The sequence below is a fragment of the Peromyscus californicus genome, unplaced genomic scaffold (assembly GCF_007827085.1).
Source record: "Peromyscus californicus insignis strain IS unplaced genomic scaffold, ASM782708v3 Scaffold_3__1_contigs__length_106647218, whole genome shotgun sequence".
Lineage (NCBI taxonomy): Eukaryota > Metazoa > Chordata > Mammalia > Rodentia > Cricetidae > Peromyscus > Peromyscus californicus.
The window spans coordinates 24960222-24985588 of record NW_026294551.1 but is presented as its reverse complement, the minus strand read 5'-3'; the positions used below and the strand labels follow the sequence as shown (position 1 = coordinate 24985588).

At 47.2% G+C, this 25367-nt stretch overlaps 2 protein-coding genes and 3 non-coding genes across 5 annotated transcripts in view; 2 read left to right on the top strand and 3 right to left on the bottom strand.

Annotated features, from left to right (window-relative positions):
- Positions 1 to 2061: 2061 nt before the first annotated feature.
- Positions 2062 to 5854, bottom strand: Rpl23 (ribosomal protein L23). The gene is made up of 5 exons (XM_052756527.1): positions 5806 to 5854; positions 5229 to 5312; positions 4721 to 4849; positions 2285 to 2398; positions 2062 to 2180 (listed from the first exon to the last, which is right to left on the bottom strand). The coding sequence occupies exons 1-5, from the start codon at positions 5816 to 5818 to the stop codon at positions 2098 to 2100; spliced, it is 423 nt and encodes a 140-aa protein (XP_052612487.1). The 5' UTR covers positions 5819 to 5854; the 3' UTR covers positions 2062 to 2097.
- Positions 5067 to 5198, bottom strand: LOC128123560 (small nucleolar RNA SNORA21). Its single transcript, XR_008222735.1, has one exon. It is a non-coding gene; the product is annotated as a small nucleolar RNA SNORA21 (small nucleolar RNA).
- A 12683-nt stretch (positions 5855 to 18537) lies between the features above and the next one.
- Positions 18538 to 18609, top strand: Trnac-gca (transfer RNA cysteine (anticodon GCA)). The gene has a single exon. It is a non-coding gene; the product is annotated as a tRNA-Cys (tRNA).
- A 1666-nt stretch (positions 18610 to 20275) lies between these two features.
- Trnac-gca (transfer RNA cysteine (anticodon GCA)) lies at positions 20276 to 20347 on the bottom strand. Its single transcript has one exon. It is a non-coding gene; the product is annotated as a tRNA-Cys (tRNA).
- A 570-nt stretch (positions 20348 to 20917) lies between these two features.
- Positions 20918 to 25367, top strand: part of Lasp1 (LIM and SH3 protein 1) — a 40719-nt gene continuing 36269 nt past the window's right edge. The window contains exon 1 of the mRNA XM_052757053.1: positions 20918 to 21206. Within this exon, the coding sequence (XP_052613013.1) occupies positions 21138 to 21206 (69 nt within the window). The 5' untranslated portion in view covers positions 20918 to 21137. The remainder of the gene's footprint in view (positions 21207 to 25367) is intronic.

Sequence of the window (25367 nt, the reverse complement as noted above, 5' to 3'; positions counted from 1 at the left end):
CCCAGCCCCTGCTCCTAGGCTTTATTAGATTCAGTTTCTTGGCTGAGTTCTGCTGCAAAGCTGGCATCTAGATTTATAATTCAGCGAATTTTAGACCCCTCCTCGCCTTCAGTGTAAGCAGCTAAGGGTTTAGAAGGATTTCCCTAAACCACGGTTGGTGGGGCTCACTTGTAATCCTAGCATTTGGAAGGTATTCAAGGCCAACCTCAACTACAGATTGAGGTCAGCCTGGGTAGGTACTGCCGATTGTCCCCTTCCCTAACCCCAATTCACCAAAAACCAGAATTCATTTTTCCCAACCCTCTGTTCAGGACCCTCAGAGTCGTTCCTTTCATCCCACTTTTCTAATTCTTAGATAGCCCAGGCTAGCCTAATTTTTTGATAGCCCCTAAGTACTAGGATTACAAGTATGTGCCACCTGGAACCAATTCTTGTCTTCCAGACAGAAAGAAAAAAGTGACTCTTTGCTCATGCTTCCATTTCCCCAGTTCACCACCCACAACAGTAACAAAACCCTAATACAAACGCTTTATGTACCAAAGCACCCCCACATACATGTGCCTTTGCTCATCACTCCAACCCTGTATGGCATTTGGGGTGAAGCAGGTTGGCAATACTTTTGGGTATTCCTGGGGATTGAAACTGTGTTCTCAGCCAGGCAAGCCCTCTACTACTGGATACTTTCAGCCTTTCACTTTGCTAAATTACCCAGGATGGCCTCAAAACGTACTTTTGCCTCTCCTGGATTACAGACACAAAACACAGCTAAGGCTTTCTGTTCACTGCTGTATAAATGCCTGATCTTCCAACATTCAAGAAAAAGGTTTGCCAGGTGTAGGCATGTAGACCTAGTGCCAGCACCAGTGAGGTAGTGGATGGAATATAGCTTCTAGTTGGGGCTGGAGAGGTGGCTCAGCGTTTAAGAGTACTGCCTCCCCTTCCAGAGGACCTGGGTTCAGTTCCCAGCAACCACACAGGAACAAACATAATCTGTAACTCAAATTCTAGAGATTCTGACTACCTGAGGGCACTGTACAGATGGTGCAAATATACAATCCAGCACCAATAGACCTAAAGAAAAGCAGGAGAATCACTTATGAGTTTGAGGCATTCCAAGTAAGGATACACCTACCAAAATTTTGCCTCAAATTTTTTTTTTTATTTTTTTTTTTTTTTTTTGGTTTTTCGAGACAGGGTTTCTCTGTGTAGCTTTGTGCCTTTTCCTGGAACTCACTTGGTAGCCCAGGCTGGCCTCGAACTCACAGAGATCCGCCTGGCTCTGCCTCCCGAGTGCTGGGATTAAAGGCGTGCGCCACCACTGCCCGGCCCTCAAATTTATTTTTTTTGAGCCAGGTGGCAGCCTTTAATCCCAGCACTTGGGAGGCACGAGCAGGAGGATCTCAGTGAGCTTAAAGCTAACCTAGTCTACAAAGTGAGTTCTGGGATATCCTGGACTGTTAAACCCTGCCTTGAAGGGAGGAAAAAAAAAAAAGTCTAACTTGGCTATGCCTGCCTGCTGGTATTATAGGTGGAAACCACCGTTCAGGGATAAAAGAAGACTGCTTTTTATACCTGTTATCTTTCTGTGGATATCGCTTTTCCAGTCCTTAAAAAGCACCCACATGACAGCTCACAACTGTGACTCCAGTTCTAGGGGACCCAACACCCAAGACAAAACAGCAGTACACATCCCTGGCAGGGTGTTAGTAGAGTTAAAGTACATAAGCACTAAACTTTCACCTTGTTTCAAAGGCTGCTTGTGTTGAAGCGTACCTACATTGGGTCATTTGTCATCAGGCAGAATGTAGCAGTGTTTCCACTTAACGTTTATCTGCACACCAAGTGTGTACCTGGTGCCAGAGGGGCTTGAAAGAGGACGTTGGCTTTTTTTTTTTCTCTCAATTGAAGCTACAGCTACCATGTGGGTGCTGAGACTTGAACCTGTGTCCTCTGAAAGAACAGCCTGTGTTCTTTATAGCTGATCCATCTCTCCAGGCCCTAAAGATAATCCTTGCTGATATTGGTGAAGGTGTGTCAAGAAAACAAATTCTTGGAGCAAAGCCTTTTTAATGAATATTTTACAAATACACCAGAGAATCATGCAATGCTGCCTGCATTGGATGCAATCCTGGGCCACAAGTCTGCACATTCCTTTGCGACTGGACCTGTGATAGCAGAACCTGCACAGAAAAGGAAGACAGGTCAGACAGAGGGCCAGACAGTTCATGCTCCCAGAGCAGTCACCCAGCCTGAGACACACAAGATAGCTTGAACTGATTCGTACCTTTCATCTCGCCTTTATTGTTTACTATGACTCCTGCATTGTCTTCAAAATAAAGAAACACCCCATCTTTTCTTCGATACGACTTTCGTTGTCGAATTACCACCGCTGGATGGACTAAGGAGGAAAAACAGGGCAGCAGTTATCAGCTGGCAAAGCCCGAGAACAAGCATAAAGGCAAGCAGCTATACCACAGAATGTCCACTCAGCATTAGGTTTCCATCACCTAGCTGTGAGGACAAGAATCAATGCAAACATCACCCCTTAAGCAGCCATCATTTTTGTTCAGAAATAGATATATACATTCCTTTCCAGAACAATTCCAAAATACAAACTTAAAACACTGTCTGCTACGCCTTTCCCTCTTATCTAGCAAGCTAGGACCAGAGGATCAGAAGTCAGCCCAAGAGCTCAGTTGACAGAATTTGCCTTGTATGCAAGAGTGATGTAGTTAGTACATGCCTGTAACCTAGCACTCTAATGAAGAATGTGGCCTTCACAACGATAACCTTAGAGGGCTTCCCCTACAACGCACACACATTTTGACCTACAAATATTAACTACACCAAATAAAAATATATTTTTACGTGTCAGTTTCTACATAGTTCCTTGTTTGCTGTCCAACACATCTAAAGAGAACCCATTACTGGTGTGTGTTTGAAGTATATTACCCCCTGAACTGCCCAATTAATGCCCAGTACACTCTACCTTACTAAGGACAGGAAATGTTTTCTTTAGACTTTGTGTTCCTTTAGTGGAGAAAGATCCCTCATCGGTATTCAGTGATGCACAAATATAATACGCAATCCATTCTGTTACTTTTGCCTATTGATGAGGTAGTTCCACTTGGAAAAAACAAGACTAGATCCCTTTGGGACCTTACCGATGTCAGACAAGACACTTCAACAAGAACCACCACCATCTCTTCATAGTCTAACAACCACCTAGCCTGGCTTCCACTTCTATTGTAGAATTAGAACTAAGCTCAATTTTTAAAGCTACCTGTTTAAAAGCCCTCTCTTCTGCATATTCAAGTTGAAGCACTATCTTTATGCACAATATTAAGACTGAATTCCTGAAGACTCCCGTTAAAGATTCTGACTCCCGTTAAAGATACAGAGCAGGAAAAAATAAGTAACTAATACTAAGTCTCAATTGGAGATTCCCAACTATGATGGCAGAAACCAAGGATGTCCCCACCAGGGGTAGAGACAACAGCACAGCACAGCCAGCTGTGACCCTCCCCACAGTGAGGGTCACATGCTCTCCTCTCCTCTGACAGCTTCCTGAGGCACCAACCAGAGCTTGGAAGTGTTCTGAGAAGAGGCTTTGGGGGACAAAGCTAGCTCCTCCCCGCCCCCATCAGTCTCTGTGTAGCTTTGCAGCCTGTCCTGGAACTCGCAGAGATCCACCTGGCTCTGCCTCCCCAAGTGCTGGGATTAAAGATGTGTGCCACCACAGCCTGGCTTTCCCCAGTTTTTTTGAGACCGGACATCTGTGTACCCCTGGCTGTCCTGGAACTTGCTCTGCAGACCAGGCTGGCCTCAAACACAGAGATTCACCTGCCTCTGCCTCATGGAGTGCTTGGACTAAAGGGGTGTGACACCATCATTGCTCAGCACACAAAGATTTCTAACTAAACACTGGGGTTTGTGGAGGCTGACTGCAAAGTGTTGCTATAGCACAGCAGCACCCCCCCCACCCCATTTGTGCCATGCCAAGGGACTGCTAGAAACGTCCCTGGGGGGGGAAAAAATACAACAGTGCTTTTAAACCCAGCACCTTGGAAACTGAGGTGTGTGGATCTGAGTTCAAGGCCAGGCAGGTCTACATTGAAACCCTGCAGTGAAAGAGTTCCATAGCCAGCCAGGGAGGTTGAGGCTTGTCCCTTTTAATTCATCCATATACCTGATGGGAACACTTTTTGGGGTTGTGCTTTACTCCGTTTATGGCTATCACAAAAGGAAACATGCTCATCTGTGGTGACAAGACACCTTTATAGCTGTGCTTGCTTCCAGCTGTTCAAACAATAAGCCACACATCAAACACACCCATTCAGGATTACCATACCAGGAACCAGAGACCTTTCCTCACAAAACCAGGTGGTCTATTACTGTCTGATGAACTTTGCCAAGTGAGCCACAGATTAAACAGCAGAGACCTGGGCTTACAGAAGAATATTTAGGAAAACGACAAGATATTCCATAAGCCAAAACAGTCAGGCCTGTGGCTCATGCCCCAAAGTCCAATACAGGTTACAAAGTCAAAAGTTGTCTGGGAGCACCAAAAACTGAAGGAGCAGTACAACCGATCAACAGCGTCTCAAATGAACAGAAGTCATGTGGAGGTTTTGGCAGCCACCAAAATAAGATTAAAAAAAAAAAAAATTCCCTTCCCCAATATTTGGGGAACTTCAACTATCCACCATGGTCTACTCACCCTTTTTTCTTAGTTCTGGTTTGCCTTTCTTAACTGTGGCCATCACCATGTCGCCCACACCAGCAGCAGGAAGTCTGTTCAGTCGTCCCTTGATTCCCTTCACAGAGATGATATACAAATTTTTGGCTCCTACCAAAACGAGAAAAGAAAAGTTAAAAATAAAACAGGTGCAAAGAAAAATAATATTTGCAGGAGACGGCGGCGGTATTGCCCGCTTAGGGTCAGCCCGAGCCACGCAGCCAAGTATCTCAACCTCAAAAAGCCAAAGAAACAAAACAAAAGCGATTTCTTATACTTCCCAAGCCCCTTCACACTCACTGGACAGCCAAGCAATCTTTCAGATGTATCTTGTCACAACACCGATTGAAGTAAACAACACAAGTTGCCACTTCACCCAAAAGTGGTGTTTTCACTCTGCCCCTTCTTGACGGCTCAGTGGGTCACCAGCAAACGGCCCACTGAGTGCTTTTAAAAGGGGGATCGCGGCGGGCACGGCCAAGAGCCTCACCTGTATTGTCAGCACAGTTGATCACAGCTCCTACCGGAAGACCCAGGGAAATCCGGAATTTCGCTCCGGAGGACCCACCACGTCCTGCGGGGAGGGAAAGAAACCAGAAAAAGTAACCACTGTGTCCAGGATTCCCAGTGCCCCTCACAGTCCCACACTAAAATGGCATAAACTTTGCAAAGACTAGCGTCTCCCTGTGGGCGGCCAGTTGTCACAGGACCTGGCTGTCCCCCATATTACCATCCTCCTGTCGAGGTTAAGGAGGTTTGGACGACTCCAGCCTCAACTTTTAGCTATCGATTCTGCAAAGGCAGGCCGGCTAGCACCCCACTGCGCAGCCGTGCGCGGGGCGATCTCACGGGCTCCGTCCAGCCCCACGCTCCCCTCCTGCCAGCTCGGCGCCCCAACTCCGCCACCCTCCTCCTCCAGGGCTTTCCCGAGGCCTCCGCGGCGCCCATCCACTCCCTCTCCGGCCCGAGAACTGCAAAGCACCGCCGCCGCCCGGAGCCGTCGCCACAGACCCGAGCGGCCGCCCAGCGCGGCGGATGCCAGCGGATCCCCAAGCCCAAACTCTCACCTCGCTTCGACATCTTGAACGCCCGGAAAGAGTCAGAAAGGAAGTCAGTACAAGGGACACTGGGATATGAACGGGAAGCCCCGCCCAGCCAGCCACGTGACCGGATCCCGGACCCCCGCCTCGTCCCTCGTGGCGCAGCTGTATGACGTAGAAAGCCTAGGCCTCTGCAACGTCCGGGAGTTGTAAATGGTGGTTTAATGATGTAGGCGCAAATGAATTTGGTTCTCTTCCCAACGGCCGCGGAAGTAATTGGAGACATAGACACATTGGTTTTTGTCTTTATTAATTTGCTCAACAGCTTCTTTTGAGCTTCGTTGCCAAGCTCTTCTCTGGATACCAGGAATTCAAAAATAATGCGTGCACCGGGCGTGGTGGTACTCTCTGGGAATCCCAGCTTTCCAGTAGCTGAGGCAGGAGGATTTCCGTAATTTCGACGTCAGTCTTGAGCTACCCAGTGAGATCCTTTTCAGAACAAATAAATACATAAGTAAAAATGAATTGTTCGGTAAGGGTTCCCAAAGAACAGATAGACATCGGGGAAGAGCGAGCTCAGAATGGTTTCATTAAGTTCTGGAACAATGAATGCCTGTGGGACGCTACAGGTCACTCCCATCTGTGTGTTTGGTACCATTACATTCTGTTGCTTTAATTTTATTTTTTTCAAAGTGAAGAAAGAATATTTTCTTTTTTGCCCGGTTTTTCTAAACAGGGTTTCTCTGTGTAGTCCTGGCTGTCCAGGAACTCGCTCTGTAGACCAGGCTGGTCTTCGAACTCAGAGATCAGAGATTCGTACTCCCCTGCCTCTGCCTCCCGAGTGCTGGGATTAAAGGCGTGCTCCACCACCGGCGAGCCCAATACTTTTTCTTTTTTTCGAAACAGGGTTTCTCTGTGTAGTTTTGGTGCCTGTCCTGAATCTCTCTCTGTAGACCAGGCTGGCCTCGAACTAACAGAGATCTGCCTGCCTCTGCCTCCCGAGTGCTGGGATTAAAGGCGTGTGCCACCACCGCCCGGCTCGGCTACTCCTTAATGACAGTGCACACAGCTGAAGTCAGTCAACCAGTCAGTATCTCATCTTTATTACTCTCAAAATTACCCTATACAGCTATCAGTGAACGATTGTGCAAAGTTCCTAAATAAAGTTTAAGTATAGTATAATTTATATATATATATTTATAGTATAATCAAAATGAGCATATTTTAATTTATTAGTATTAATCGTCCCTTTTCACTGCCTCAACCTCTCCCCATTTTCCTGGCCTCTTTCCTTCTGTTGACACATTCATTCAAATATGTGTTGAATGCTTACTTTAGGCCAGATTCTGTCTGAGTCATACATCAGATTACATGAAGGAACAAAATAGAATTGTTCTTGCCTTTATGGATTTTACCATCTGCCAGAGTAGAGGTTAGAGCCAGATATTAGATACTGAAGAACAGAACTAGTTTTGAAAATTGCAGTAGTGCATTAAGTGGGACAAATCATTATGAAGAAAGAAAAGTGACGGGTCTGGAAAGTGAAGAGGTAGATTACAGTGGAAATATTAATGCCTGATGGTGCAGACTTGTAATCCCACATATTCAGAAGTTAGGCAGGAGGATCCCAAGTTCAAGGCCACCTTGAGCAATGTAGAAAGACCCTGTCTGAAACTGTAAAGTAGGAAAAGGGCTGGAGGTGTATCTCAGTGGTGGAACACATGCCTAACAAGATTCTAGGTCTTGTCCCCAACACTGAAAAAAGGTGGGAAATTTCTTTTTAGTTTCTATTTGTGGGTGCATGTGCGTGTGTGTGTGTGTGTGTGTGTGTGTGTGTGTGTGTGTGTGGTGTATGTAAAATCATGGCCAGAAAGATCTATCCATGAGTAAAGGTGCTTGCCATGTAAGCCAGACCACTGAGTTTGATCCACAGAACCCAGGTAAAGGTGGAAGGAGAGAACCAACTCCATAAAGTTTTCCTCTGAACCCACACACAGCATGGCACATGTGCCCACACACATTATTTATTCATAAGCAACAATGATAAAGTTTAAAGTATCCAACAGTCAAAGGTCACTTACAAGCCCTAGACAGGAACTTGCCTAAAACTTGTGACTAGCAAGGAAGCTGGGTGTCACTGAGAGAGGCAAGGAAGGATGAGCAGCAGGAGCACGAAGGAACGAAAGAAAATAATGATAAATGATTTTAGAAAGTATAAGTCCAGAATGGTGGAATGTCTGAAGTCTCAGGACTTGGGAGGCAGTGGACAGAGGATTGCTGGGTGTTTGAAGTCAGCTTGTGCCATTCTGCAATTTCCTGTCTCAAAACAAAACACCACACACACACATACACACACACACACACACACACACACACACACACACACACACACACACACACACACACACCAAAAAAAAAGAAAAGAAAAGAAAAGAAGGGGCGAGCTAGAGAGGTCACTCAGTGGTTAAGAGCATTTGCTCCTTTGGCAGAGGACCTGGTTCTGTCCCCAGTACACACACAGCAGTTTACAACCATCTGTGACTCTAGTTCCCATGGCTCTAACACTCTCTTTTGGCTCTGTGGGCATCTGGCAAGTATGTAGTGTCCATATCCACATGCAGGCAAACACTCGTATACATAAAAATCAAATTAAAAAGGTGGAAAAATATGAAAAGAATAATGGAAATGGGTCATGGAGAGCTTTGCTCCCTGCTGTAGAGATGTGGTATTTACTGAGAGAAATGGGAAACTGTGGCCTGATTTCAAGCCAACATGGGAGCACAATCTAACTATGAATGTCTGGTCAGAGGAAGATTGCTGCAGAGCCACTCTTCACGAAAGAAGTGCTTGATTTGGATTTGAGTGACAGCAGGAGAACTGATGTGATGAAGTGAGATTCTAGATTAATTTTGGAGATGAAACCAAAATAAGTGGAATGGGAAAGAAAAGAGCCGAGACGTGCCTAAGGCCCGTCTGGACATTGGGAAGATGGCATTGCCATCAACCAACACAGAGACTATGGGAGGACTCTGTGTCTGTCTCCCTGATGTTAGGAACAGTCCTTTGGGGTAGGGCTACCACCAGTGTGACAACTAGAAAAAGTGATACATTATTTTTTCTCTTTCCCACGCAGCCAGATTTAATCACCAAGGACTGTTAACTCTTCCTGAACTTTGTGCCAGGCTTCCCAAGGCAGGCCTTTGATTCAGCACTACTGCAGCAGCTTCTAAGTGGTCTAACCTCAGTCTCCCATTGCTTGCAACTCTGTGCTAGCCCCTCTGGTTCTCGTAGAATAAAGTCTAAGGTTCTGTCTTAGTTACTGTCTATTGCTGTAAAGAGACACCATGACCAAGGCAACTTATAAAATAAAGCATTTAAGTAGGGGCTTGCTTCCCAGTCAGAGGGTAAATCCATGGCTACCAATGTAGGGAGCATGGCACCAGGCAGGCATGAGAACCTGAAGTAACTGAGAGCTTCCATCTGACCCCAAGTTGAAGGTAGAGAACAAGAGACTAGGCCTGGCATGAGCTTTTGAAATATCCAGTCCACCCCTAGTGACAGACTTCTCCAAAAAGGCCACACCTCCTACTCCTTCCCAAAAGAGTTCCACCAACTAGGAACCAAGCATTCAAATATAAAAGCCAATGAGGACATTCTCATTCAAACCACCACACTTCCTTACCACAGCATTGCAATCTTTCCCACAATTGCTTGTCCCCAATTGACCTCATCTCCTGCCATCTTGTCTCTTATACTTCACATTCCAGCAACACCAAATGACCCAGGGTTCCTGGTTATACCCTTCAGTTTCACACCTTATATTTGTATACTGTATCCTGTTTTCCACTACCCATCAAGGACAGGGTCTTGGAGCCCGGAGTGGTGGTGCACGTCTTTAATCTCAGCATTCAGGAAGCAGAGGCAGGTGGATCTCTTGCCTGGTCCACAGAGAGTTTCAGGATAGCCAGAGCTGCACAGAGAAACTGCCTTGAAAAACAAAACAAACAAACAAACAAAAAAGATAGGGTCAGGGCTGGAGAGATGGCTCAGGGGTTAGGAACACTGACTGCTCTTCCAGAGGTCCTGAATTCAATTCCCAGCACCCACATGGTGGCTCACCATCATCTGTAATGAAATCTGATGCCCTCTTCTGGCATAAAGGCATACGTGCAGAAAGAGCACTACATAAAATAAATATAAATACATGTTTTGTTTTGTTTTTTTTAAAGACAGGGTCTTTCATGATTTGCCCTGTAAGCTGCTCATATAGCCTTAAAGTCACTCTGTGACTCAGGCAGGACTTGAGCTTTTTTTGTTTTGTTTTGTTTTTTCAGACAGGGTTTCTCTGTGTAGTTTTGGAGCCTGTCCTGGATCTCACTCTGTAGACAGAGATCCCCCTGGCTCTGCCTCCCGAGTGCTGGGATCAAAGGTGTGTGCCACCGCTGCCCGGCAGGACTGGAACTTACGATCCTCCTGATTCAGCTTCCTGTGCCACCATGCTCAGCTTTTACTCTTAATTTTTTTCTTTTTCTTTTCTTTTTTTCTTTTTTCTTTTGAGATAGAGTCTCACTGTGTATCCCTGGCTGGCCTGGAACAAGATATTGCCCAAGATATTTTCTCCGCAATAAGTTGAGGACAATCATGTTGGGAAGAGAGACCTCAGGAACTGAGCACAAGAGTGATAGACTAGAGAAAATTTAAGAAAAAGAAAAACCTAAAATGGAGGCTGGAATCCACCAGTATTCCTTTGTATTAGTCATTGGGCCGTTGTCTCCTTCCTCCTCCCCCTCCTCCCCCTCTTTTTCACCTTTACTCTCACCCCTTCATCAATACCTTCTCCCCCTTCTCCTTCTTCACTGTCTGTATCAGGAACAATAGTATTGCGAGAGATTTGGCCAAATGCCACATTTTTTTTGAGACAGAGTCTCTCTGTGTAACTCTGTTCGTATAAACTAGGACGGCTGGCCTCGAACTCACAGGGATCTACTTGCGACTACCCCGAGGGCTGGGATTAAATGTGTTAGCCACTATTTTTAGAGTTACTATTGCTGGGACGAAACAACATGACCAAAAGCAAGTTGGGGAGGAAAGGGTTTATTTGGCTTGCCCTTCCACATCACTGTTCACCACTGGAGGAAGCCAGGACAGGAACTCAATCAAATCTGGCAGGAACTGGAGGCAGAAGCTGATATAGAAGCCATGAAGGGTATAGCTTACTGGCTTGTTCTTTATGGCTTGCTCAGGCTGCTGTCTCATACAACCCAGGCCCACCAGCCCAGGGGTAGAACCACCCACAGTGGGCTGGGCCCTCCCTATCAGTCACTAATTAAGAATGCCCTACAGGCTTCCCTACAGCTTGATCTTATAAAGGCATTTTCCTGGGACTAACTGTAGATCAGGCTGGCCTCGAACTTTCAGAGATCCACCTGATGGAGGCGTTTTCTTAATTGAGGTTCCCTCCTTTCCGATGACTTAGCTTGTGTCAAGTTGATATAGAACCATCCAATAGAGCCAACTTGTTCAACTGTCACATATCACCTTCTTAAATTTTTTTTTTGTTTTTTCGAGACAGGGTTTCTCTGTGTAGCTTTGTGTCATTCCTGGAACTCGCTTTGTAGACCAGGCTGGCCTGGAACTCACAGAGATCCGCCTGCCTCTGCATCCCGAGTGCTGGATCATATATCACCTTTGATGACCTCTCCTAACTCATTTGCATGGAATGACCAGTGAACTGGATAAAGAAGTTCTGTGATGCTTCATGCTACCTCTTCCTGGTGGCTTTATTCTGAGTTTGACTTGAATGTTTTGTCAAATCCTTTCCAGACTTTTATTTGAGTGCATTTTGAAGATGAATCACCTCTCTCATCTGGATGAAGTTCTTTGGAGAGAACTTTTTCTTTTTTAAACTTCTTTTCTGGTTTTTTGATGCAAGGTTTCGAGGCCAGCCTGGTCTATAGAGTGAGTTTTAGGACAAACAGAGCTGTTATAGATAGAAACCTTGTCTTGATGGCCGGGTAGTGGTGGCGGCGGCGCACGCCTTTAATCCCAGCACTCTTGAGGCAGAGGCAGGTGGCTCTCTATATATTCTAGGCCAGTCTGGTCTACAGAGCAAGTACCTGGCCAGCCAAGGGCTAACTACTGATACTGTTTACAAAAATTAGAAGAAAGAAGAGGAGAAAGAGAGGAAGGAAGGAAGGAAGGTTGCATTGTCCTTGGGACCCCTCTTTGAGCACCATTATTGGACTGTACAAAACCTCACACCATTGTCACCTCAAAAGGAATAAGAGCTTATTCAGGAGCCAAACACAAGTGACTGTGGCCTGGGAGCACAGATTCAGTTCATTCTAAACGCCATGTTTCAATGTGTTCAATATGATAACAATTCTACGAAGTTTTTACAGAAATAGAACAAGGAAAAACCACAAATCAAGGCTTTATGTGTGTGTGTGTGTGTGTGTGTGTGTGTGTGTGTGTGTGTGTGTGTGTGTGTGTTTTTGTTGTCCTGGGATTACAGGCATGTGCCTTCATGCCTGGTCCTAACACACTTTTAAAAGGAATTGGTGAAAACAGCAGGTAGGCAAGTTACATCAAAGTGGGAAGCCTCTTGGAATAGTCCTGGAATGTTTTCTGATGGCAGCCTTTAACTGGTGGGGTCTGTTGCTACATTCCATAAGGATTTACCTAATAGTCACAAGGATGTTAGGTCATTCATAGACACCTGCAATTAGAGATAATCCTCTACTTAGAGGGTAAGATAGCCCAAGACATTCCAGCTGTCCACAATCATTAATGTTTTTTTGTTTTTTTCCCCAGACAGGGTTTCTCTCTGTAGCTTTGGCTGTCCTGGAACTAGCTCTGTAGACCAGGCTGACCTCAAACTCACAGAGATCCACCTGCCTCTGCCTCCCGAGTGCTGGGATTAAAGGCTTGTACCATCACCTCCTGGCTACATTTATTTCTAAATATAACATGTTTGTTTCATCCATGCAGTGTTGTTTGGATACATGTTTTCAGGCTTACCATTTGGAACTGGACAACCAGTGGATGTGCTGTCCCTGGGGAGACCCACCTCTCCTGCTTCTGGTTTTACTCAATTGCCTGTCACTCTTTGTGTAGGGCCAAGGCCTTGTGGGGTTTCCCTGTCCAGTTTGGCATATTCATTGATGTCATCCTTGTCCAGCTCACATTTGGACAGCCATGTTGGTGAGACTTTATGTGTGGAGCTTCTGATGTTACTAGGAGACACAGTCTCACAGCAAATTCCCCGATCCTCTGGCTCTTAACAGTCTTTCGGTCTCCTCTTCTGCAGAGTTCCCTGAGCGTTCTGAGGAGTGTTTTGTAGATGTGCCCATTAGGACTGGGCTCCACAACTCTGCATGTTGATTGGTGGTATTTTCTATAATGGTCTCTGTTGCAAAGAGACGATTCCTTGATTGGGGTGAAGACTACACTTATCTGGGTAAAAGTCTACTAGAGCAGTGGCCAAGCATGTCCCAAAGCTCTGGGTTCAACTCCCAGCACAAAGTCTTGGATTTCGTCATCAAAGAGCCGTCTTAGATATTCTCTCTGCATTTTGATTTTGGAGTGCTTCTTACTTGGAACACATATCTTGTTCAATATTTTAAATTTCACTTAAAGTGTGTGTGTGTGTATGTGTGTGTGTGTGTGTGTGTGTGTGTGTGTGTGTGTGTGTGTGTACAACTTGCGGGAACTGATCCTTTCCTTACACTGTGTGGCTCTCAGGGATTGAACTCAAATCATGGGGTTTGGTGGTAAGTACCTTTACCTGCTGAGCCGTCTCACCCACCCTAAGTCCAGGCGAACTGTTTGCTTCTTGAGTGCAGGGATCACTTTGCGTTCTTTGTGTTCTCCAAAGTCCTTGCTTGGCACACTGCCTGATTCACTGTGAGCCTTAGGATGTATTTCCTTGCCAACCTACAAGCTGAGTAACTTCAATGATAGGATTGCTCCATGATTGCAGCCAGCAGCTGAGTGTTATCGAGAAAAAGCACGTGCCACTCCATCCACCTCTAAAAGGTTTTGTCTAGCATTCCTACACCTCTGCCCAAGTATGTTCACCTTTTTCCTTTCCAAAATGACCACCCCACGGTTTCTCCCGTCTTGAACCCCCCGCCCCATGCTCTTGCCTCTTTCTTCTCTCAGCTGAAGAGCTTGCCCATTCCTTTCTGCAGAAAACAGCTGCAGTGGTGGGATGGGAAACACTAAGTACAGGGGATCTCTAGGTAGGTTTGCCAACTCCTGTGTTAGAAATACACACACAGGGCTGGAGAGATGGCTCAGTGGTTAAGGGCACCAGCTACTCTTCTAGAGTTCAATTCCCAGCACCCCCATGGCAGATCACAGCTATCTGTAACTCCTGTTCTGAGATATCCGACATCCTCATGCAGGCAAAGCACCAATACATGTGAAATAAAAAAAAGTAAATAAGGCTGGGCAGTGGTGGTGCACGCCTTTAATCCCAGAACTCGGGAGGCAGAGGCAGGTGGATCTCTGTGAGTTCGAGGCCAGCCTAGTCTACATATCGAGATCCAGGACAGGCACCAAAACTACACAGAGAAACCCTGTTTTGAAAAACCAAAAAAAAAAAAAGTAAATAAATCCTTTAAAAAAATAGCCTGATGCATTGGTGGCCTATGCTTTCAACATCTGCCTGAAATGTCCATCAAATGTCTCCATTCTGTATATAGCTTAGTGGTAGAAAACTCACATGGCATGCTGAACTCCTAAGCTCAATCCCCAGTGCCATCAAAAAAAAACATTGAACACACACACACACACACACACACACACACACACACACACACACACACAAACACGCCTAACACACGGGGTTTCTCTCTGTAGCCTTGGCTGGATATTGAGCCTATTGTTGACTGTGGCACCAGAATACGACTTCTGCAAGGATAGGGAGCCATGCACTTATTGCTTTCTCTTGAATGAGACTTTCATTATTGCTGTTGTTGAGACAGGGTCATTCCATAGAGCCCAGACTGGACCTGGAATTGGAACTGGCCATCGTTTTCCTCAGCCTTCAAAGTGCAGTCATTACAGGTGTGACTCACCACATCTGGCTGAGATTTTTTCAAAAAGATGGGTTTGTTTTTTGACTTTAAACAAAATTATTTATTTATTTATTTATTTTATGTGTATGTGTGTAAGTGAAGATGTGCCACAGCAAATGAGTGGCAATCAAGGGACAGCTCTTAAGTCCTTCCTTCCCACTCTGGCTCTGGAGAGTGACCTCAGCTCATCAGGCTCGGGGGCAGATGCCTTTACTCACTAATCCATCTTGCCATCCCCGTTTCTCAGTGCTATCTGAATTTACCAACTAACAAGGATGAATGAATGAGAGCTAAACTCTTAAGAGAGGTGTCTTTGGATGTTACAGGACGTCACATTGTGTGCCTGTTATCCCAGCACTGAGGAAGCAGAGTCAGGAGGATCACCACCAGTTCTGGGTCAGCCAGAGCTACATATTGAGACTCTGTCTCAAAATAAACTATTAAAAACATCTTCGGGTAAATTTTCATGTTACCAAGTCAATGAACTCATCTTTTCTTTATTATCAATACTTGAGAAGCTGAATCATAATTGAAAGTGGCTTAGTGAATGTCACTGGTGCCAAAGAAATGCACTAAGTGATTTTACTATTCAACTACCCAGCCAAAGTAGAAGTTACCTAGGGATCACACCGGTAGAGATATCAAGGCACTCACTTGTTCAGGAACCTCTATGTAGATGGTGATCAAAGGCACACTGTAACAAACCCACATGCACTGGAATGATCCCCCAAAAGATGGGTTTTTTAAATAAATATTTATTTATTTTAAGACAGGGTTTCTCTGTGTAGTTTTGGTGCCTCTCCTGGATCTCACTCTGTAAACCAGTCTGGCCTCGAACTCACAGAGATCCGCCTGACTCTGCCTCCCAAGTGCTGGGATCAAAGGCATGTGTCACTGCTGTCCGGCAAGATGAGATTTTTTTAATTAACATTTTTTTACATTTATTGTGTGTGTGTATGTGTGAGTGTTTAGGTGAGTGTGGAGGTCAGAGAATAACTTGCAAGAGTTGATTCTCTCCTTCTACTACATGGGTTCTAGGAAATGAACTCAAATTATCAGGCTGAATAGCAAGTACCTCTACTTGAACTATCTTGTTGGGCCCCCAAAAACATGGTGTGTGTGTTTGTGTTAGGATCTAATCCACAGCCCAGAGCCTTCAGTAGTCTAGGTGACTCTGTCATTGAGTACATCCTTAGCTCCAAAGAGAAATGCTTGGCTTTTTATTTTCTTACATATTTTATCTTTTCTGTTTCTGTTTGTCTGTTTGTCTTTCTCTCTGTCTCACGTAGTCCAGATTGACCTTGAACTCTATATGTAGTTGAGGCTGGCCTTTCTGATGCTCACAGTGCTGGAATTACAGGTATGTGCCATCACACTAGACACCTTGAATTCAAACCAGTGAGACTGATCGTGGATTTTTCTTGCTCCTGATCCAGTACAGGGCCTGGTGTCTGTCAGGCAAGCCCCGCCTCCCACCACTAAGCCACACCCCAGGGCTCTGGGCACAGAGTTGTGGAACAGTTGTCTAGAATTCACTCACCTTTGAACAACTGATGGCAGCTCCCTGTGTCCCTCTGTCCCAGTCCCTACTAACCACCATTTATTTCCCTTTCTGCTTCTGTGCTTCTGTGGTTCTCTACATACCTTGTAACTGAAATCATGCAGTGTCCGGATTCACATTATTTATTATTTATTTATTTACTCACTCACAACTTTCTTCCTTCCTTCCTTCCTTCCTTCCTTCCTTCCTTCCTTCCTTTCTTTCTTTATCTATCTAGACAAGATCTCTGTATAGTCTGCATGATGTCCTTAAACTCCACCATGCTGCATATTGCAGAATGTCTTTTCTGAAGCTAAATAATACTGCATAGGATGTTTTCTCCAGGTCCACTAGACTCCTTGTAAATCTCCTCTGTATTAGTCTCAGTGATGATTAAAATTCCCTTCATTTAAACTATCTCACACATTTTCATTTCATTCATTAATTTTATATAAAATCCATGTTTCTTGCTTTGGCCTCAAGGCTCTCGCTCTCTACTGTTCTGGCTACTTTAGCTTCTGTGTGTGGCCCCCCCACTGCTCCATACCAGGGCTCACTGTGGAAGCCTGGCTGGCCTGGAGCTCAGAGATCCTTCTGTCTCCGCCTCCCGAGGGCTGAGATTAAAGGCATGCCACCTGACACTTCCGCTCTTGGACTGTTTGTTTTTCCCTGGCCTAGCCTCCCCCAACTCTAAGGACTGCCCACTGGTCATTTCCTCCGCCCAGACTCTCCACCCCACACATATTGCCAAAGGGTTCCCTACTAAATGTCATTCCAGCCTTACCTGCCAAATCACCAACCCAGCTTTCCACACAGCTGGGAAAGGTATCACTTTAATGGTGAAGTGACCCTGGATTTAATTGCCATCACTCTAAGTAAAGGAAAGAAGAATAAAATTCTTCCATGGCTATCCAACTTGAGGTAGCCCTCTGGTACTTTGCTAAATATCTTGTTTTTAGTATTATTTACTTATTGGCAGAGTTTTGCTATTCAGCCATGGCTGAACTGAGTGCTAAATACACCCCAGGCACCACCACTAGCTGAACATTCTTTTTTTTTTTTTTAACTGTTTCTCCTTATTACTACTGAGTATTTACTTTTTCTTGAGGGGAGGGGGATTTCGAGACAGGGTTTCTCTGTATAGCTCTGGCTGTCCTGGAACTCACTCTGTAGACCAGGTTGGCCTTGAACTCAGAGATCTGCCTGCTTCTGCCTCCTGAGTGCTGAGATCAACCGCATTAGCTGGTACCACCACTGCCCCGCAATTATTTATGCTAATTCACCTGTGAATTTATTCCTAGTCGGTCTCTAGCACATTGTGAACACAGAGAGCTAGGACTGCTCTATCTTAGTTGAAAGTTTGTTTTGTTTCTTGAGAGAGCAACATAGTGAGTGCTCTAAGAATCATAAGAGGGCAACCATGCCTCGCAGTGGGTGTTCTGTTTGAGGTGGTGTTTGTATTCTGGAGAGAGCAGAGAAAAAAGTCTTCCAACGCAGTTTTGCAAGAAAAAGATAAATGATTAGAAACTGGATAAAGTATTGAGTCTAACTTGCATTCCAAACGGAGTTATATGGTGAAACCCTGCTTAAAAAAAAAAAAAAAAAAAAAAAAGGGAGCCGGGCGGTGGTGGCGCACGCCTTTAATCCCAGCACTCGGGAGGCAGAGCCAGGCGGATCTCTGTGAGTTCGAGGCCAGCCTGGGCTACCAAGTGAGTTCCAGGAGAGGCGCAAAGCTACACAGAGAAACCCTGTCTCGAAAAACCAAAAAAAAAAAAAAAAAAAAAAAAAGGGGCCGGGCGGTGGTGGCGCACGCCTTTAATCCCAGCACTCGGGAGGCAGAGCCAGGCGGATCTCTCTGAGTTCGAGGCCAGCCTGGTCTACGAAGTGAGTTCCAGGAAAGGCGCAAAACTACAGAGAAACCCTGTCTCGAAAAACCAAAAAAAAAAAGGAGTTTGCAACCTAAATTCACGTTTTCAAATTGTCAGTGTGCTTTTAGCTTTTTTTTTAGATGTATGCCTTTATATTGGTTAAATTCAATATTACTTAGCAAAAAGATGTTACTTTTAAAAGTATAGTCTCAAAAATGAAAAGTATACAAGTCATGTAATAAGAATTTTCTCAGCTCACACCAGCAGAGGGGGTATAGCTCAGTGGTAGAGCATTTGACTGCAGATCAAGAGGTCCCCGGTTCAAATCCGGGTGCCCCCTTAATGGGTGTGCATATTTTTCATTGACATTCATATATAATTCCACTACTCAGTTATTTCCAACTCAAACATCTCCTCTGTCCTCCAAATTTTCCGCATCAGAGCACCGGAATTCAGAATGTTCGTGGTCCTCCAGAATCGGCAGTAACTAGTAGGATCCCAACGCTCCTAACGTACTGGTCTAGTGCCAGTCACAACGTGCTTTTGGGTCACAGAGTGTTGAGGTGTGAAACCAGTATTACTTTTACCTAGTTTGTATCCTGACCCAAAAGACTAAGATGAATCTAGATACCGAATGTTTATATACTTGTTTGTAGCAAGGTGTGGTAGTACATGCCTGTTACTCCCAGCACTTAGAAGTCAGAGGCAGGAGGATCAGAGTCCAAGGGAGTTTAAGATTAGCCTTGGCCTATATATCAAAACTGAGGCCAGCCTGGGCTATATGACGCTCTGTATGCAAAAAAAAAAAAAAAAAAAAAAAAAAAAAAGACATGGTCTAAAGATAAAAAAATGAGAACCTTCTTCACTGAGAAGTTGAGGCCTGATAAAATACAACTTCACGGCCTAGTGCCTGGGAAGTGAGACGCACTGGTCAGGTATTTCTGGTCTCTGCCCTGCAGCTGTTCTAGCCCCTTCCTTGTTCAGCCCAGCAGAGAACAGTAATGGGAACTGGGAAGCAAAAAAATGCACGAGAGTATTCCCCTGGGGTCCTGGGATGACACAACCAGATTCCGTGTTTAAAATATCACAGCCGCACCCTGACCCAGGCAGCACGCCTCTCCCTGTCTCTTTTCTTTTTCCTTTTTTTGGGCAAAACCTAGCTGAGGGGGCCGCCCTTGCCTCCTTCTTTACACTGAGATTTTTTCCAGCCCAGATACCGTAAGCCACACACTCAGCAGATGGACACCTGTCCCCATTTTGAGGATTTCAAACCCGATGGCTTTGTAGTAACACTCCAGTGATCCTCAAAGACTGGTCCCTGGGTCCCTGAGTGCCTCACCTGGAAAATCCGTCAAAGAGCTAATTGGCAAGGCCTCCCTCCAGGTCTACACAATAGGAAACTGGGGATGTTTTAATGAGCCCTCTAGGTCGTTCCGGAGCACGCATAAGTCTGAAAACCACTGCACTAATTTATATCACTTGGCTTTGGGATCTTACTCTTCTGCACTGTAGAGAGCTGATGGGTATGCAGCTGCCGGCCTCACGATCTCGAAGGGCTTTTACTCGGTCCGCATCACCAAGCAACAGGGAGACTTGAGAAGAACATAGAATAATAAAGAACGCAGAATGAAAAAAAGGAAAAAAGAAAGCTTAGGTTGGGGAAGGGCCATATCTGTGAGTTTTCCACTTTTGACCTACCCTTATCCTCATGGGACATAGAATGCCAACCTGGGGAGTGACCTTGGCTCCTGAAACCCAAGTGTGGAGTCATCCAATCAAAACCTGCAAGGCTACCGTGGGCAGAAATCACCACTCCGGTCAAATGAGGTCGCGCGACTTCTGTTCTTCCGCTGGATACAGGGCAAAAACGAAGGCTTTCTGCTTAGATTGTAAAATGAACAACTTTTTTCTTTCTTTTTAACCTATTTTAACCCAGGATTGGGTTAAGATCATATTTGAAATGATATGTATCGTTATTTGGCCATTAAATTGAGGAAAAGACTCCGAGGGGGCACCCGGATTTGAACCAGGGACCTCTTGATCTGCAGTCAAATGCTCTACCACTGAGCTATACCCCCACACCGTTCCAGTGGTTGGAGCAAATTCTTTTCAGTAGTAAGATACTGTTGCAGCTGCTACACGGATAATACAGGGGTAAGGGAAAAGAATAAAAGAGCAAAGGGGATCAAGCTAAAAAGCAGAGGCTGCCCAGGAACCCCTAGGAATTCTGCAGCTCAGAGGCGCAGGGAGTGCGAACACCCGGACGCGCTGAGTCCAAAGGGAAAGGGGCAGGTACCAATGTAGGAGAGGACGTGGGCGGGAAGGGAACTAGCTGGAGCACTGGGCGGGGCAGGTGGGGTTCCCCGCAGGTTCACGTTGGGTACCCACTGGTATAAAGAAAGTCCCCGAGTCTGGAGAAACCGTACCATCCCCACCCTCATCGGGTGCGTGGGGTCGGCCCTCTCACGGGAGATCGGGCTTTGTCGCAGTCGCATATGTATCTCCCGTTGGGTCAGAGCCGTGGTCGGGGAGCCCAGGGGCGCGGGCACCCCGGGAGCTTAGGGACTCCAGTACCCACGTCCTGCAGCCCTCCCCGGAGCCCGCCCCCACGCAGCCCCACGTCGCCCGGGGAGCGCGCCTTGTCGCGCGCGCCCCTTTCCGCGTCCGAGGCGCGTCCCCGCCCCAGCCAGTGCGGCCCCTCCTCCCCACCGTGTTTATTAGGGGAAGGAGGGCGGAGGCGGAGGCCAGTTCCCCAGTTCCAGTCGCCGTCGCCTGCACAGTTGCAGCCGCCGCCTCCCAGCCGCTCGCCCAAGGAAAAGGGAACGCGCGCGAGCTCGGGCGTCCCCGCCCCGGTCTTTCCCCGGAACCATGAACCCTAACTGTGCCCGGTGCGGCAAGATCGTGTATCCCACGGAGAAGGTGAACTGTCTGGATAAGGTGAGCTCAGGCACCCGGCGCCGCGGGCTAGGCATTCCCAGTGCAGCTCTCCATCGGGGGAGGAAGGAGGGACTGGGTCTTTGCGGGCTCTTCTCTGTGATCCCCTGAGCAGGGAAGGAAGGCGGGACGTGACTTGGGGTGCGGAGACAGACCCCAGTCTGGAACCCGGGAAATCCAAGGCGAGGCGGTGGGCAGCCACCGCTGGAAAAGGATGGGGCTCTGTGCGTCGGGGCTAGGAGGGCTGGAAGGGCGGGAGAGCACCAGGAAACCAGGATCGCCGGGGTGTGTGCTGGAGGTTAGAGGTGCAGTCCCGCCCCCCCCAGAGCCGGGAGTAAGAGAGGAGACGGCCGCTCCCTTTCCCCGCGGCGCCCAGCGCCAAGTAGGCGGAAGCGCGGGGCGCTGGGGGGGGGGAGGGGGCGGCGGGGGCGGGGCGGAGGCTGGGGCCAGCGCAACCCTCCGGGCTTGGGCTGCTGGTAGCCCAGCTTCCTGGCCTAGAAGCTGGGTCGGGTCCATTGGCCGGCGAGTGCCAATTGTGGTGAAAGGGACTTAGGGGCAGCCCTGGAATCTTATTTCGAGACCCCCCCCCCTGTTTTGAACGACCTGCTGGACTGTCCCCACCTTGCTGGTTCCGTGGTTGGGGAACCCGCAGACCTCCTACATAGCTTTCCCAATCGCCAATTCAAATTGCAAGCCACTCTGGGTGCTGGGCAGCCCAGCAGGAGCTGGGCGGGGTGGGGTGCTGAGGTGGGGGGGGGTTGGAGGGGACGCTTCTCCGAGATCTGAAATTGTGCTCAGCCTGGAGACCAGCTTAGAGAACAAAGAGCTAACTTTTCAGAGCTGGTTTCATCAATGGAGGGTGGGATTGGCCGACTTCTGGGGAAGCCAAGGAAAGGGAGAATTTTTTTAGAGGGGAGGGCGGAGAGGGTAGCCTTCTGGAAATTAGCTGTCCCCTAGGGGCTCTTACACATCCCCGGCCCAGGCTGGACTCGTTCATCTGGTTGCCATCACACTTCTGCAAGGGGAATTGAAGAGTAGATCTGGGTGTTTCCGGTACAGTTTGAGGTGGGACCCTCCTGCCTCGCTGTGAGCCTTCTAAAGCCGAAGGCAACCTGTCCCTTCTCTGTGTTCCCCTCTGAAGGGACGCCTCGGTGATTTGGCTCCTCGTGGGTACATTGTATCTAGCTCCCCAAGCTAGATAGGAGTTTACCTATTCCCACCTTTCCGTCTGAACAGGCGATAGGCCTGCGCCCGAGAGAGGGGATCTAGTTTTGTTGGAAATGGATACTTTGTTAAATACTTTGTCTCTCCTCTCCCGACTAAGATTAGTTCGTTCTTAGGAACCTTTGACCTCCGAGTCCAGGTCAAGAGGTGGGGACTCGTGGTTCTGAAACATTTGGACTTTTTTTTTTCTGGAGGAAAAGGACGTGGGGCTTGGCTAGCCTGGAGTCTAGGAGGGGCTTACGGAAGGTGCTGACCTGCTCAGTCACTGTACTAGTCCCTGGAGAGTGGCACTCCTAGATGGAGACCCCCCCTCCAAACAAACAAACAAACTCGAGAAGTTAACTGTCCTTACGTGAAGATCTTTGTCATTCCTGGTCAAGTGTTTTGACCCCTGCATTTGCAGTTCCCTAGGCTGTCAAGTGGGCTCCCCAGTAATGAGTGGGGAGAGGCAATGGATGATGGGAGGATTGCGAGCCTGGGAAGTGGGAGACAGTCCTAGCCCAGGTCTATGCCCATCAGCTTTATGAATGGTTCTGGGCCTCAGTATTCCTGGTCACCAGATGGGTATCGATGATGTCATTGCCTCGGAGGTGGGCAGTGCGGGGAGTGTGGTCAAGGCCGTTCTCGTCTCTCTTTTCTGCCCAGCACCCCAGCCACTCTCCTTGTAAAGACCTTCAGTGCTGTGTGTCATAGGGAAGGGGGCAGGGATCCTATATGCCCTAGCTAGAAGGGGATATTCTAGTTGGGGTTGCCCTGGGAAGTGGGAGTGGGTGATTCCTTTCTGGTTTTAGAACTCCCCCTAGCGGAAGTGGCCCTGGAGAGACATTTGCCTTTCACCCCTTCCACAGACTGGAAAATCCTGCCCTCTTGTCTCTTCCCGTCCATGCCCTACAGGCAATAAGAACAGATAGTTAGAACTGGAGCCCTGGAGAATGCTGAGCAGAGACCTGGGTATGAGGAAAGTTCAGTTCCATAGGCATGGTTGCTACCCAACTTCCCAAGGCTTCTGGTCGACATTCAGGGAGAATCAAGGTGGACTGGCCTGATTTACTGCAGTCCCCTATGGCTTGCCGCCTGCTGCTTGGCTAGAGCGTCAGCTGTGTCCTTGATGAGCAGTCTTTTCTCCTGCCTGAGCCTTATCTATCAAAGGCATAAGTGGGTAAACCTTATCACCAACGAAGGCCACTCTGTCCCCAACCCATAGTACCAGCGAGCTCTGCATGCTGGATAAATAAATCTGTAGAGCTGATGACGGTGTTTGAGGAAGGAGGTTGAGGTTTGTCTCCCTAGAGGGTTTCTGGGATTAGAGCAGGAAGGAGAGCCAGGGTGACCTCATTCATTTAACAAATATTTGTTGAACACCTACTTTGTATCTAGTGACCTACACTGTTGAGAATCTGCCACAGCTTTCTCTCACTTTCTTTCTCCCTCAGCTTCTAAAAACGGGTGGGGAGACAGTCAGGAAAGCTGAGGGATTGGCCCCCCGACAGTTGCTTTGGAATGTCCCGTTCGAGAGCGCCTCCTGCCCCAAATGGCTGTTAGGGTGGACCCCTGCTCCTCCAAAGGAACAAAGTTCATGTAGCCGTGAACAACAATTTTGTTGTTGTTTGGTTTATTTTATGTGTACAGATCTTTGCCTGCAGATGTCTGCGCACCATGTGTGTGCCTGGTGTCAGAGGAAGCCAGGAAGTGTTGGCATGGCTGGGACTGGAATTGACAAAATTCTGAGACCCACCATGTCGGTTTGGGGAATTGAACCAGGGTCCTCTGGAGGATCGGCCCTTGCTCTTAACCACTGAGCTCTTGTTCCAGCCCCCCCATCCCCATGTTTTTGTTTTTGTTGTTAAAAAGAAAAGTTTAGAACACCCTGCAATCACTTCAGGACCAGCCATTCATATTGGTACTACTTACTGAAGTGTACTGGCCTGAGCAGCCTCACAAATGGGGTGGGGATGGGGGTGGGGGTCGGGTGGGGTGGGGGAAGATAGCTCCTATAAGCTATGAGCCCGATAAGCGAGTGTGTCCGACTTTTTGACTTTGGGACATGATATTGTCATCTACAAGATTCTCAATAGAAAAATATACAATCAAGTCACTCAAATTGCAAAAAATAAAAAAAAGTTCTTATAATATTTTAAGTGAGCTTGCCGTTTTGTGTTGGGCCACATTCCGGATGACCTTACCCACCCAGAGGAAGCTGATGGACAGCCTGTCTCCCTCCTTTTAGCTAAAGTTTTATCTGTTTTTCCTTTTTTTTTAAAATCCTTCTGCCTCAGTTTCCTAAGTGCTGGGTTACAGTCATGTGTCACTATGATTTGCAAAGTTTTTTTTTTAAAGACAGGGTCTCATGTAGCCCAGGCTATCCTTGAACTCACAATCCTCTTCTTACCTCCGCCTCCCAAGTGCTGGGGTGACTGATGAGTTTTGCCACCACACACCACACCCACTTTTTACAGTGCTGAGTGTTGGTCACAGGATTTTATCTTTGTGCCTGCTGGGCGAGCCCTTTATCAACCGAGCTACCTCCTCAACTCCCAAAATTCTGGCTGTCTGTCATCTGCTGGTGTATTTGCAAACAAGTATTTTTATTTACACTGTCTCTTTTCCAAAAGGGGGTCCCACTTAGGCATCGTAGTGGTACACACATTTAATCCCAGTATTTGGGAGGCAGAGGCAGGAGGATCTCTGTGTTTGAGGTCAGTAGACGGGGCTACATAGTGTATTCCAAGGCCAGCCAGAGCTACGTAGTGAAACCCTGTTGGTCAGAGGAGGGCAGGGAGTGGGTCCCACCCTTCCTCATCCTGTCTGGAGGAATGTGTTGGGCCTAGGATCCTGAGGGCTCTGGTTCCAGGAGCTTCAGGTTACTAGAAAGGAATTGTGGAAGTAAGTGCGTTGAGTTTATAAGCTGGAGGCCCTGCGTTAGACTGATGGCCTGAGCCT